At 57.8% G+C, this 14586-nt stretch overlaps 3 protein-coding genes across 3 annotated transcripts; all 3 read left to right on the top strand.

The window, feature by feature from the left end:
- The first annotated feature begins 655 nt into the window (after positions 1 to 655).
- KCNA7 (potassium voltage-gated channel subfamily A member 7) lies at positions 656 to 5307 on the top strand. Its single transcript, XM_043899758.1, has 2 exons — positions 656 to 1340; positions 2561 to 5307. Exons 1-2 carry the CDS (start codon positions 786 to 788, stop codon positions 3374 to 3376), a joined length of 1371 nt encoding a protein of 456 aa, XP_043755693.1. The 5' UTR covers positions 656 to 785; the 3' UTR covers positions 3377 to 5307.
- A 1753-nt stretch (positions 5308 to 7060) lies between these two features.
- NTF4 (neurotrophin 4) lies at positions 7061 to 10106 on the top strand. The gene is made up of 3 exons (XM_043899760.1): positions 7061 to 7453; positions 8494 to 8617; positions 9220 to 10106. Exon 3 carries the CDS (start codon positions 9232 to 9234, stop codon positions 9862 to 9864), a length of 633 nt encoding a protein of 210 aa, XP_043755695.1. The 5' UTR covers positions 7061 to 7453; positions 8494 to 8617; positions 9220 to 9231; the 3' UTR covers positions 9865 to 10106.
- A 128-nt stretch (positions 10107 to 10234) lies between these two features.
- Positions 10235 to 14335, top strand: LOC122692306. The gene is made up of 5 exons (XM_043899759.1): positions 10235 to 11994; positions 12253 to 12453; positions 12554 to 12715; positions 13418 to 13545; positions 13949 to 14335. Exons 1-5 carry the CDS (start codon positions 11842 to 11844, stop codon positions 14316 to 14318), a joined length of 1014 nt encoding a protein of 337 aa, XP_043755694.1. The 5' UTR covers positions 10235 to 11841; the 3' UTR covers positions 14319 to 14335.
- The last annotated feature ends 251 nt before the right edge of the window (positions 14336 to 14586 follow it).

The raw sequence follows: 14586 nt of genomic DNA, 5'->3' as shown, positions 1-14586 counted from the left end.
AAGAGAAACAAGAAATAAAGAGAGATAGTGATACAAGAATCAAACTGAAGACGGAGATTCAGAGAGACCAAGACACAGACTGCCAGGAATCCCCAGACACAGGTGACTCTAGAACGGCAAAAACCCAGAGAAAAATGACCCAGAGACATACATCCCTGAGATCAGAGAGACCCAAAGCAAAGACATAGCCAGAAGCAGAGACATACAAAAGAATGAGAGAGATGGAAATCTGTGACTCCAAACAGAGGCGTTCAGATGCTCATTTTAAGAAATAGACGAAAAAAAAAAAAATAGACCACACACACACACACACACACACACACACACACACACACACACACACACACACACACACACACACACACACACACACACACACACACACACACACACACACACACACACACACACACACACACACACACACACACACACACACACACACACAGGAAAACCCGGAGGGCCGCAGAACAGAGGTCTCAGGAGATGGGGAGACGGAGACAAAGGGGCCCCGAAGGCGTAATGAACCCGGAGAAACCCCAGCGCGGCGGCGGCCAGGCGGAAGGGCGGGCGCCCCGGCAGAGGGCGCGCGGCCGCCCTCTGCCCCGCCGGGGTCACGGCGCCCCCTCCCCCGCGCCCTGGCCGCGCGGCCGGGCTATTTTTACGCGTGGACACCGGACACCAGGCTGGGGCGGCGGCGGCGGCGGCCGAGGCGGGGCCGGGCCGGGCCGGGTCGGGCGTCGGGGCCACACGTCCGTCCGCGGGTCGCCGGGGCTGCGCGCGCCATGGAGCCCGGGTGCCCGCCGCCCTGCGGCTGCTGCGAGCGGGTGGTGCTCAACGTGGCCGGGCTGCGGTTCGAGACCCGGGCCCGCACGCTGGGCCGCTTCCCGGACACGCTGCTCGGGGACCCGGTGCGCCGCAGCCGCTTCTACGACGGCGCGCGCCGCGAGTACTTCTTCGATCGGCATCGTCCCAGCTTCGACGCGGTCCTCTACTACTACCAGTCGGGCGGGCGGCTGCGGCGGCCGGCGCACGTGCCGCTCGACGTCTTCCTGGAGGAGGTGGCCTTCTACGGGCTGGGCGGCGCGGCGCTAGCGCGCCTGCGCGAGGATGAGGGCTGCCCCTTGCCGACCGAGCGCCCCCTGCCCCGCCACGCCTTCGCGCGCCAACTCTGGCTGCTCTTCGAGTTCCCCGAGAGCTCGCAGGCGGCGCGCGTGCTCGCCGTCGTCTCGGTGCTTGTCATCCTCGTCTCCATCGTCGTCTTCTGCCTCGAGACGCTGCCCGACTTTCGCGACGACCGCGACAACCCGGGGCTCGCTGCGGTGGCTGCCGCTGGCCCGGTAAGGGGCGGGGCCTGACTGTGACGGGGCGGGGTTTGGGAGGAGGTGAGTCGCGTCCACGGGGTCCTGGCCAATCATAAGGTGGGGTAAGGGGCATTGGGAGGCGGGGCTTCTCAGGAAGGTGGGGCCTGGCGGTGGGTGGGCAGGGCATTGGGGTTGGAAAACCAAATGAATCAGAATCGGAGGCGAGGGGCTGTGCGTGCTAAGTTGCTTATAGTCGTGTCCGACTCTTTGCCACCCTATGGACCGTAGCCAGCCAGGCACCTCTGTCCGTGGGGTTTCCCAGGCAAGAATACCGGAGTGGGTTACCATTTCCTTCTCCAGGGGATCTTCCCTACCCTTGAATCGACCCTGTGTCTCTTAAGTCTCCTACACTGGGAGGCAGGTTCTTTACCGCTAGCGCCACCTGGGAAGCTGTGAGAGGGGGAGCAACCCAGGGACAGTGCCCGACTAGGGATTCTACCATTAAAAGCTGGGCTGGGGAAGGGAAATGTATATAGCTTAATGGGGCGGGATCTGAGGATCTGAATAGGAGGACTTGCCTTATCAGAAGGCGAGCGTTGAGGTAGGTGAGAAACCCGGCCTGTGGAGGGCAGGAGGAAAGGTGTATTAAGAAATCAAAACTGAGGGGTAAGGAGAAACTGAAAAGTCGGCCGTCTGTGCGGCTGGCAGTAACCAATGGGAAGGATGGACTGGAGGCACTGAGGTCTGGGATCTGAAGAAAGCCACCTAGAGAGATGGAGATAAGAGGGGTGAGGCCTGAGGGCTGGGGTAAGAGGCCTCCATCGTGAAGAAAGGTGAACTGAGGTTAGAGGAGGAGCCCGGGTTTTGGCATTAAAGACAAGGTCTTTAACCATCACGGTCTGGGGCTGGGTTTGGGGAGGGCAGGGCAGAAGGGAATGAGGCCAGGACTGAGACCCTCCCCATCTGGAAATTCAACGCTGGGGGCGGGATTTCGGAAGGGACGAGGTTGAGCTCCACTCTAGCATCGTTTCAGGAGACCCTGCCAGTGAAGAATCAGGGATCCTAAAGTCAGCCTTACAGGGATGATCCCTGGGGTCCTGGTAGGAAGGTTCTGCCAATTGGGTCAGCGGGGTTCTGGAGACAGCGGCTATTGGCCAATTTGTAAAGAAGTAGTTGAATATTTAACCCACAAATATGGCCGTCCCAGTGTGTCCCAGCCCTGGCATGGTCCTTCCTGAATCCCTTCCTCCCTGCAGTTCTCGGCTCGGCTGAACGGCTCCAGCCCAGTGCCTGGACCCCCGCCTCGCTTGCCCTTTGATGACCCGTTCTTTGTGGTGGAGACTCTGTGCATCTGTTGGTTCTCCTTTGAGCTGCTGGTGCGCCTGGTGACCTGCCCAAGCAAGACAGCCTTCTTCAAGAATGTGATGAACCTCATCGATTTCGTGGCCATCCTGCCCTACTTTGTGGCACTGGGTACCGAGCTGGCCCGGCAGCGGGGAGTGGGCCAGCCAGCCATGTCACTGGCCATCCTGCGAGTCATCCGACTGGTACGTGTCTTCCGCATCTTCAAGCTCTCCAGGCACTCAAAGGGCCTGCAGATCTTGGGCCAGACCTTAAGGGCCTCCATGCGCGAGCTCGGCCTTCTCATCTTCTTCCTCTTCATTGGTGTGGTCCTCTTCTCCAGCGCAGTCTACTTTGCCGAGGTGGATCGGGCAGACTCCCATTTCACCAGCATCCCTGAATCCTTCTGGTGGGCGGTGGTCACTATGACCACAGTTGGCTATGGAGACATGGCACCCGTCACTGTGGGTGGCAAGATAGTGGGCTCTCTGTGCGCCATCGCCGGCGTGCTGACCATTTCCCTACCTGTGCCGGTCATTGTCTCCAACTTCAGCTACTTTTACCACCGGGAGACAGATGACGAAGAGGCTGGGATGTACAGCCATGTGGACACGCAGCCCTGTGGCCCCCTGGAGGGCAAGGTCAATGGGGGGTTGGTGGATCGAGAGGTGTCTGAGCTGCCACCTCCACTCTGGGCCCCCCCTGGGAAACACATGGTCACCGAAGTGTGAGGGACAGTTGAGGTCTGAAGGACCTCACATTTCCTTGGAGGGAGGGCGGGAAGGGAGGAGGGGAAAGTTGGGGGGAGGGTGTTGTTTCTAGGATGAACTAAGTTAAGTGGTAATGAACTGGGGAACACTAAGTCTTATTGGGTCTTGAGTTGTGGATTGGTAGCTCCTGTGGGTACCTCCTGAGGTGACAGTGAATGGCAATGGGTTATACTGAGTTGAGATGGAGGTTCCATTGGTTTGTACTGCACTGGGTTGTGCAATGCTTGTGGAGCCTTTTGGGGTAGTGTTGAGATAGGTTTGGTCACATAGTTTTGTGAGTTTCTTGGTTCCATGTTGGGTTGGGTTGGGTTGGGAGTCTTGTCCAACAGCATTGTGCAGGGTTCTGTGGTGTTATGAGTCCCCTGGGGCCATGTTGGATCAAGTACGATGGTCACCCATGGCACTGTTGGGACTGATTGTGTGTTCATGCATGGTGTTGTGGAGTTGAGTTGAGAAACTGGAAACTGAGTGGCTTTGTGATTCTCCTAGGGCCATGTTATTTTAGGTTCTGTGAACTTGTGAGCCATGTAGAAACACGGAGTCAAGTGATAGAATGTGAGCTTTCTAGGTCATATGAGGTCAAGTTGGGTTGGAATGTGAGTGTGTACAAGTGTTTCAGGGTTCTGTCATGTTGAATTGCATAGCTTTATGTGGCTAGACGTTTTCTGGGGCAACATTAAGTTGGATCGTAATGAGTTGTATAATCATGTGAGTCTTGTAGGGCTGGTTCACTTGGGTCGTAAAACTGAGCTGAGTTACATCAAGATGTGTTCGCTGAGTCCTGTAGGAATGGGTTGAGTTGCAGTGTATGTATGAGGTCTCTAGGGCCATGTTGGTTTGCTTGCATTTAGTGGCCCTAGGGATAACAGCACTAGGAAGTAATCATGTGTCAAGGAGCAAATGTAGTGTGTGGACTCTAGGAGACCAACTGAACTGGTTTGCTCAGTGTCATCACTATAAGAGGGAGCAGAGCTAGGTTCTGTATCTGTAGATTCAGTTGGTCATATGGAGGGCTTCTGGGTGAACTAGCAAGATGTAGATACCCCTTCTGTTTACCATACACCTGCCTTGTTTTGCCATTCAAACCAACCCCTTCTCTATCTGTCTTCTCCTAGAGTTTTGCTTCCAGACATGGAGATCAGAGCCACAAGGGAAAAGGGGTGGAAACTGTACTCTGTTCAGACCTGATTGGGGGATAGAAACCCAGAGGAGGGGGATAGAGAGCTGGGGAGGTATAGAGACCTAGAGAGAGAAAGGGAAATCCAAAGAGGGAAAAAAGATCCTGAGAGAGGGGAAGACAGAGACCCAGAGGGGACGGGTGTCAGGCACCCAGAATGAGAGGGACAGAAACCTAGAATTGAAAAAGAGACCAGAGCACCCCAGAGAAAGAGAACCAAAAAGGAAAAAGGCAGAAAAAGTCAGTGCCCCTCAACCCAAGAGAGATGCACACATAGAATCACACAAAGATTCCAAATTGGGTATGCCACCTCTCCCGCAGTTCAAGAAGTATATCAGACAAACTGCAGGGCCCGCTTTATTTCCCTGGGGAGAAATCAGCATCTCAAAGCATGGGAGTGGCTTCCCAAGGTCGTGTGGAATGTTCCAGTTGGGGGGGGGGGGCAGGACTTGTGGCCTGCTGCCTGACCCCACGTGTCCCCATCAGCCTGCTGATCAGCACCGGAACTTAACAGCTTCATTTCTCACAAATGAGGAAACTGAGGCTCAGAGGGGAGGGGGTTACCCAAGGTCAGAGATCATTCAGTACTAAAAGGGCATTTGGAGGAGGAGGAGGACGGTGAAATCACTAACACATATAGGGCTTCCTATGTGCCAGGTACTTGTATTAATTCAAAGTACTTGTATTAATTTATTAAAATCCACCCAGTGGTTTACAGAGACTTGTTGTTGTTATTTTTAGCTAGAGACCTCCCCACCCTTTCTTTTTTGTTCAAATGAAATCTTAGTTAGCACCAGTGTGACACATCAGAGGGTTTGAACTGGTCTGAGGGGAACCTACCCTTTATGGAATCTCTCTGGGTAACTCGGTCTGCGGCTAACAAATTCAGTTTGGAAAGCCCTGATTTAATCCAACCACCTTTTTACACAGAGAGACAGAAGCAGGTACAGCTTGTGGGAAGCATTTGATAAAGGTCGAAAATAATGTAACCTTTAAATAATTTAACACTTCTCTCCGAAAGGGAGGGAAAGGCACATTTGGAGACAGAAATGGAGACAGACCCCCCTCTCCCCATCGCAGTGACAGACACAAGGCAGAGTCTGGGAGGCAGGCACGGAGCCCAGCACAGGGACCCAAAGAGGAAAAGACATGTGAACAGGGGACAGAGACACCCAAGGGGAGAAGGGAGAGGAGGAGAGAAGAGGGCAGTGGCCTGGGAGGGGGGGCAAAGACCCAGAGAAGGGGGCAGACACCAGAGAGGAGGGGCCAGAGATCCAGAGGGGAGGGACAGGGGACACAGAGGGGACAGGGACCCAGACAGAGGGAGATAGAGACCCGGAGAGAGGAAGAGACGGAAACTTCCCATCCCTCTGCTAACTCACCCCTACTACCCCATCGGAGAATGGAAGTTCCATAGACTTCTGGTAGGGGGTGGGGCAGGTAGGGTACTTAGGGACGGGGGAAGCCTGGGGAGGTCTGGGAAGTGACTCCAATGGACACTCTTGTGGGCAGGGCCCCTCCCCCACCCCAATAAACAACCGCAGCCACCTTCTACGTCTCCTTGGCCCGGGATGGGGAGCAGTGAGGGGAACACCCTAATCCGGGGACACCCTTCCTGCCACCTTGCCATGCTATATTTAGGCTGAGGGAGGGGTATGGGATGACCCCTGCCCCCCCCCACCCACCAAGGCGGGTGTCAGTTTTCCTTCTGAAAATAGCTCCAGGGGAGGGGTGAAGCAGTTAAGTCTGCCCGGGGACTCTTAACTCCTGTCTGAATCTCCATCTGTCTTAAGGTCTCTCTTTCTCTGGGCTTCTCTCCCTTTCCTCGGTGTGTCTGTCCCTTCTCTGGGTCTGTGCCTTCTCTCTCTCTGGGTGTGTGTCTCCCTGTCTCTCTGGGAGTCTGTCCCCTTTTCTTCTCCCCATCTCCCGTCATCTGTCACTATTCACTTTCTCCAGGCAGGTCATTCTGTCCAAACCATATCTTTGTCTGTCTCCAAGTTCTAGAATACCTTGAATTTCTCTTATCTGAAACTCAGGACAAGACCCTCTCCCCAGTCCCCACCCAGGAAATTCCAGCAGAGAGGACTTATGTGGGAGAGACCCCCGCATCTACCGTCTCCTCGGGCCTCGGGGCCTTATCATTCCCCGAGCCCAGCTGGTTAATGTCTGGCCTGGAGCTCCTGAGAGACTCGGGGATGAGAGCAGAGGGTGGGAATCTGCCCGGGGATTGACACTGAACTGGCAAGAGAACGCAAAGGAATCTCAGGCCCAGACTCCTGGGTCTGCGGAGGGGGGGGGGGGGGGGGGGGTTGGGGTCTGGACTCTTGGGTTTGAGGGAGGAGGGGACTTGGGGGTCTGGACTCCTGGGTCTGAAGGAGGAGGGGGTTTGGGGTCTGGACTCCTGGGTCTGCGGGAGGAGGGGGCTGGAGCTGAGGAAGAAGGGCTGGGCGGGGGGTGTCCTAAGGAGGAGGAAGCTGGGGGCCCAGACTCCCGGCGTCTGCGGGAGGAGGGGTGGGGGTCCGGACTCCCATGTCCGCGGGGAGGAGGGGGCTGCGGACCCGGGCTCCCGAGTTTGAAGGGAGGGAGGTGGGGGCTGGCGCCTGGCCTCCTGGGACTGAGGCGGGCTGAGGGCTGAGCGAGCCAGGCCTGCTTCCGAGGTCTCGGCACGCGTGTGGAAGGCGGGATCCCCCGGCCCCTCCTCCGCCGTCGGGCGCCGCCCCGCCCCCGCCCCCGACCCGGGCCCTCCGGAGCGTGTGCAGCGAGGAGCCGGCGGGCGAGCGGGCGTCCCTACAGCCAGCGAGCAGGAGGAGGAGCCGCCGCCGCGCCGGAGACGGCCGGGGGAGCCGAGGAGGGCGCCCCAGGTAAGCGCCTCCGCGCCTCCTCCCCCGGGATTCCGGCGTCCGGGTCGCCCGGCCCCCGGGTAGGGAGGGACGGGGGCGGGGCCGGCGGGGGCGGGGTTTGGCGGAGGAAACTGAGGCAGGAGGGAAGAGTCTGAGACCGACAGCCCGCGACCCCCAGCGCGGTCTCAGGAGTCCCGACCCCCAGGCTTAAACTTCCCGGGAGAGGAGGGGCCGGGGAGTCCGCGCTTCTGAGTGCCTGGGAAGGATGGGCTTGGACCCCAGAACTCTCGGGTCTGAAGGAGGACGGGACTGGGGGTCCAGACTTCTGGGTCCGAGGGAAGAGGGGTCTGGGGCGCCTGACTCCTGCATCTGAGGGAGGCAGCTGGCGACCTGGGTTCCTGAAGGAGGAGAAGGCTGGGGCACGGGGCTTTGGGGTCTGAGCGAGGAGAGGGCAAGAGCCTGGACTCCTGCAAAGGATGGGGTGGGGGCCGCTGGCACCCACGACTCCAGGTCTGAGGAAGAAGGCACTTGGGAACCAGGACTCCCGGTCTGAGGGAGGAAGCAGCTGGGAACCCACGCTCCCGGCTCTGGCTGGGTCAGCATGTACACCTCTTCACACTTTCCCCTTCTCACTTCCCCATCTCCCAGCCAGGGCAGGCAGCCACTCCAGGTATGTGCAGTAGACGTCTTGAACGGGCCCTGGCCTGTCCTGTGAGCAGAGAACATTCCAGGAAGCAGCCAGGGGGACCCAGGGCTTCTTAAGTGTGGGCCCTCGGGGACCCGGGTGTCCAGGCCAGCCCCGCCCCCGCCCCGTCTTGGAGATGAATGGGCTGAGGAGGATGTAATCTTTTCCAGCCTCCTTCATCCTCAGCCTCTCCTCCCCCCATCTGCTTTCCATCCAGGAGCCATCACCTGGGCAGAGCAGGGGCCTCTGGGAGGGGCTGCAGCCTTGACTCTTGGTCCCCTACACTTTCAGAGGAACACTGAGAAGTGGAGTGTTCAGGGGTTCAGGCCCCCTCCCCCGCTGCCTGTCTAACCTGCCTGTTCCCTTCTTCCCCTAGGTGGTTGCCCCCTCCCTCTCCTGAGATGTCAGGAAGGAGGGGGCCACCTGTGTCCCCAACAGGGGCCCCCCGGAGCCTGGGGGCCCCCAGCCCCAGAGCTCGGAGGTGGAGGAGGTGCTGACAGGTCCGGTAACCACGCACTGCTTCTCAGTCTTTTCCCAGAACCCACAGGCTTCCAGAATGTTCTAGAGAAACTGCAGCATCTATGCCCCCACCAGCATCTCCCAGCCCTGGCCCAATTTCATGGATAGGGAAACCAAAGCCTCACCTGGGAGGAAGTGTCTTACCGTCTTACAGGCAGTTTTAAGCTGAACTTGGGTCTCCCTGGAATTCCAGGGCATGACCGTTCTCAGAAATTTTGGAACTTCAAACCTCATCCAGGCTGCAGGACATAGGGTTCCTTGGGGTTGTAGAGGCAAGATGGCAGAGTGGAGTTGCTAGGATATGTTTTGAGTCCCACCTCTGGCATTTGCTGGCTGTGTAACCTGGTACAGGTTACTAGCCTCTCTGAGCCTATATTTCCCCCTTTATTGGCTATTATTCATACTCATAGTAGAATAATTATGATTAACCTAGCGGTTGGGCATTATCAAAGTCCTAAAGTATAGGGGTCCTCCAAGCTTCTAGAACCTGTGGTTCTGTCATGCAGATGCCCCTGGAGTCGCCATGTGTCCCCCCATGAAGTTATCATCCTCCTAATTCCAGCTTCCCTCTCTCTATCCTCAGGTGCTCAGCGAGATGCTCCCCCGCCTCTCAGGTTCCCTCCCCATCCTCCTGCTTTTCCTCCTCCCCAGTGTCCCGATGGAGCCCCACGCCCCACCCTCACCCCTGCCCCCATTTCCAGCCCCTGAGTGGGACCTCTTGTCCCCCCGGGTGGCCCTGTCCAGGGGTACTCCCACGGGGCCCCCTCTGCTCTTTCTGCTGGAGTCTGGGGCCTTTGGGGAGCCAGCCGGCAGCCCAGCTAACCGCAGCCGGCGAGGGGTGAGCGAGACAGCACCAGCCAGTCGCCGTGGAGAGCTGGCCGTGTGTGACGCAGTCAGCGGCTGGGTGACAGACCGCCGGACTGCTGTGGATCTGCGTGGGCGCGAGGTGGAGGTGCTGGGCGAGGTGCCTGCGGCTGGTGGCAGTCCCCTGCGCCAGTACTTCTTTGAAACCCGCTGCAAGGCTGCCAGCGCTGGGGAAGGTGGCCCTGGTGGGGGTGGAGGAGGCTGCCGGGGTGTGGACCGGAGGCACTGGGTGTCTGAGTGTAAGGCCAAGCAGTCCTACGTGCGGGCATTGACCACCGATGCCCAGGGCCGTGTGGGCTGGCGATGGATTCGAATTGACACCGCCTGTGTCTGCACGCTCCTCAGCCGGACTGGCCGGGCCTGAGAGCCAGGCCCAGGAACTGGGCAGGTAGAGGAAGAAGGAGCTGGATACTGAAAGACCTCAGGAGTAGCCTGGCTGCTCTGGGCCTCAGTCTGGGAACTTGTCAAATGGTCACAAGAAAAATCACAATGCTCTGGTTTTGAGAGCTCATTCTGGGAAAGACAGATGGTGAAACCAAATGGGGTTTTGAAAGATGAGTAGGAGTTCTCCTGGATGAACTTGAGGGTAAAATTGATGACGATGATGATAATAGCCAATATTTTCTGAGTGTCTACTGTTTATGAACTCTAATACAACTTGTCAGATCAACTCTGGTGGATTTGACCATTGGAGTTCCTCAGCTTCTAAGCTGCTGACCAGGTGATCTCAAAGGACATCACCTTGTCCAACCTGAAGAGACTGACAAGGAGGGGATACTTGGGGGGATTATAAAACTGTGTGGGGGGGTTTATAAAAACTGGAACATGTAGGCAACTAGTTGGGAGCTGGGGTTCAATAAGAAATCTTATTTGGTCAGATGGGGCAAGTGCTTAGAATGCTCTGTTTTGAGGTAGTGAGCTACCTATGACAGGAGTACAAGCAAGGTTGAATGACCAGAGGTCAGGATGCTTAAGATTTTGGCCTTGGTGGGGAGTTGGAGTCAGGTTTCCATCCCCTTCCCTGTCCCAGCCTTTGCAATATACTCAGAAAGAAATAGACCTTATCATTGTCCAGCTTGAGTAGGACATGTGGTCTTGACCAATTGACCTGCCCCCTGGCTGAGATCAGGGGAGATTTGGATGCTCATCAGTCTAGAATGAGCCAGGAAAATCCAATAGGATAAGTGGCCCCAGAAGCCTGAATGAGGGGTCTGTGGAATCCTGGGGCAGCCGCAGAAGGCAGCCTCAGTTTCCCCTGTCTGAAGAACGGGTTGGTAGGAAGAAAATGGGGACTAAGGAGGCAGAGGCTTTGATCAAAAGGGTTTTAAAGTGAGGAACAGACAAGAGAACTCAGAGGTAGACCCCACACCCTCAGAACACCCATTCATATATTACCACTCCATAGCCACACACATGTGCACACTTGCGCACATGCACACGTGCATTTTTGCCTTTGTTTCTACATCTTGTGTTCTAGGTCTGTGGTTCCCGCTCTCTTCTGCCACCTCCTTTGCTGTTGCTGTCTAAATTCTTGTCCCATAATCTCTGGGTCACTAGCTCTCTTTCTGTCCCTGCTTCTCACTCGCTGTCTCTCACTCACTCTTGTATGTATTTTTCTCATTCATCAAAACTCTTTCCACATCCCCCTCTTTATTGCTAAGTATTTCCCTCTGGGCCCCTCCCTCTTCGCCCACCCCCATACCCAGGTGGAAGTTTTCAACCAAATCAAAGGCAGGCAGGACAGAAGAAGTCGAAGCTGATGCTGACTCCTTCAGCGCACACAGCGAGGGAGGGCGAGCCCCGGGGAAGTCTGGAAATCGTTACCCACCCCCTCACCCCCATCCCCCCTCTGCCGCTGGAGGTGGGCTGTCCTGGCAGAGGAAGGAGGTAGCTAAGAAGGCTGGGACCTTATAGGAAAGGGGGGGGGGCAGTGTTTCTCGTGGATTCCCTGATGTGCTAGGTGACTCTGTCCTCCTTCCACTCTGTTTCTCTATTTCTGGGTCTCTGACACGCCCCCAGGTCTCAGCCCCTCGCTCTCTGCTGTCCGGTCTCTGGGTCTCAGATTCTAAACTCTGAATTTCTATTCCCCTCCCTCCCCCCACTTCCTACCCTCCTCTCCCTCTGGGTCTCCCTCCACCATTTTTCTGAGCTTTTGTCCCCTTGGGGACTCTGCACTCTCTCAAAAGTCCTGTTCCTCCAAGCCTGGGTCTCTTACTCTATCCATCCAGCCATACACTAATAGGCCCTCCATTGGCTGCCTTCAGGGTGGGCGGGTTCTGTCACCCGGGGCGACAGCAACAACAAGCCTGCTCCTGCTAAGCTACGGGGCAGGAGTGGGACCATGGCGGGTCGGACCCTAGCTCTGCGCTACGGTCCCCCATGGTCCCCCATCTCTGGAACCGAGGTGCCCAACTGGCCCAACTGGCATCTCACCAGCAGTGGCGTCGCCCACCACTTTATCCCGCCCGTGTCCTTCCCCCCGCCCACTGTGCAGGTGAGAGGACCCTAGCCTCTTGGCCAAGAGGAGACTGGGGTCCCAGACTCAAGGAGGAGCCTGGGGATCCAAACACTTGCTGGATTTGGGCGATTTGGGGCTTCCACTCCTGTCTGACCGAAGGAGGAGGGTCTCAGGGTCTGGGGCCGAGAAAGGAGGCGCCAGCGAACCCGGATGCCTGGAACTGGCGGGAGGAAGGGCTGGGAGCTGACCAGATTCCTGAGTCCTTTCAGCTGACGGCCCGCACCTTCTGCTCAGTCCACGGTCGCGGAGCCCCTGCCCCCAGCCGCAAAGCAGGACTTGCATGTCTGGGCTTTCGACGAGGTCATCAGCAGATGGGAGACAACCTCGGGCTCAGCTCTCGTGCCTAAGACCCACGGAGGGCCCTACGCACAGCCCAAGGCCCCAGAACCTGCGAACCCCACCCGGACTGTGGGGATCAAGGATTTAGGGGGAAAAGTAAGGTTCCGGGATGCCCAGGTCCGGGGTAGACAGGGCTGGGGGCTGCGCTGGAATCCCGTGCACCCTCACGCTGGGTCCCCGCCTCGCCTTCTCTCAGCTGAGACATCGCGGCTGGCGCCTCCCTCTGATCACCAAGCACCAGTGCAGTGAGACGAAGGCGCAGTACGGCGGCTGGCCCGACCTGGACCGGGGCCCCACCTCCTACTTCGGGTCCCAGCCCCTAGAGCTTGCAGACCACCACCGAGGGGGCCCTTCCCAGGTAGCGGAGAACCGCAGTGGCAGGATCTGGCAGAACTTTGAGTGCCTAGGGCGGGGGGAGGGAGCTCAGAAGCTAGGAACCGGGCTGAGACCCTAGCGCCGGGTCAGAAGAAATTCTAAGTCCAGGGGCGCAAGAATGGGACCGAATCTGAAGTTGCCTAGACTAGGGGAGGGGGTTGGCACTGTGCAAGCGGAGTCAGGAGGAGGCGGGGACTGGAAACCCAAAAGCCCAGCTCTGAGGCGGGTCTAGTAAATCCTGGGGCGGGCCTAGGAGCTAGGGGCGGAGCTACGCAGCCTAAAGTACTCGTAGGCGGAGCTCGAATATTCTGAGGCGGGTTTGGTACCGGAGAAAAGGCTGGCTTCTCCTCTTAGGGTAAAGTAAGGAGGAATGGTTTCTGCTGAATTCCAGCCGCGGGACCAGTCTAGGGGAGGAGCCAGGGAGGTCTTTCAGTGACTGGGGACTTGGCGGGCAGAATACTTGGATTTTGGAGGTGAGGCTAGTAAGGGTTTTGACTTGGGGCGCGAAGTTGAAGTGCACTGACGTGCAATTGACCAAGGATTCTGATTCTGGGGGCGGGTGTCAGGGCCTGGTTCAGAGGGGCTGTTGAGACCCAACAAAGAGGAATTCTCAGTCTGGCAGCCAGGGCATGGAACGGGTTATGAAGGTTTTCTTGCTCATTCCTCCTCCCCCGATCTTCCTCAGGCTCTAATCCCTTGGACCAAGAACCCCGAGCTGGCCGGCCGGCCTTTCACAATTTCTGACCGGGGCATACTGGACCGCCATCAGCTCTATCTGACCACTTCGGCCCGGGACTTTCGGCCCTATTCGAAGTGAGCCTGGGTCCTCGCTTGGCCCCGTCCCCCTGCACAACCTCCGCAGAGGCTGGTGGGACGCCGAGCCCCCCAGCGTTGACTGCCCCTCTCTGACTCAGTAGTCTCGGCCTTCAGTCCCTGCGCGGGCAAGAACCAGAAATTCAGACCCAGCCCCAACCTCTTTTAGCGCTCTGGTTCACTTAGTGTCAACTCTCAGGAACAAGGAGCCCTCAAAGGGCCCAAGAGGGAGTTCCGGATCTGAGGGCATGGCCCTGAGGGTCTAAGACCGGCCTCCTTTGGGGTTTGAGTCCCCAGATAATTCCCCAGTCCCAAGCCTCCTAAAGGGTCCCAGACTCCTACAAATGTGTCCTCGAGGATCCAGCTGTGCCTTCCCCATCCTGCCTCCACCCTAACCCAACAGGAAGGAGTTGTCAAGCTATCCTCGCAAGGATTCGATGACCTCAAACTTCGGGGAGACGCCCCAGGCCGGCGGCCACAGCCAGAAGCAGCTGCCCTGTCGGTCCTCCTCTCGGCCACCCCAGCCGCCGAAAATCCGCTTGTCTCGCGGTCGCCCAGTGATGCCCGTCGTGCCGCACCGAGGGGCGCTGACTCTGGCTCAGGAATCCTACAACCTCCCGCTGCACCCACTCCGCCGGCTGGACCGTTTCTGCCCGCTGGAGCTGCCCTGGGGCGGCCCCCACTGGAAGCCCGTGTCAGGCATCTACAGTGTGCCTCATGCCTACCTCACCGAGAACTCCAACTACGGCAGCTTGAAGCCAGAGTTGGTCTGAATCAGACCAGCCAGCCCCGCCCTGGACACGCCCCCGAGACGAGGCGGGCCAAGCCTGGAAGACCGTGACTAGGGGCTCACTGGGCGGGGCTAGCCCCGCCCATCTGAGGGCGAGCCAGATCTTGGCCCTTGGGCGGGGCGAATCTAACATTCGCTCAATTGCGGGGGCGGGACTGAGCCTGGAAAATGTACCTTGAGGTTGTAAGACATGTCTTCTGCTGCCGAAGGGGCACAGCTTATCTTACTCGATGAGTTAAAGAGCCTAAGTC

This window comes from Cervus elaphus, chromosome 4 (genome assembly GCF_910594005.1).
Source record: "Cervus elaphus chromosome 4, mCerEla1.1, whole genome shotgun sequence".
In the NCBI taxonomy this organism is placed as follows: Eukaryota; Metazoa; Chordata; class Mammalia; order Artiodactyla; family Cervidae; genus Cervus; species Cervus elaphus.
This window is presented reverse-complemented; position numbering and strand designations above follow the sequence as displayed.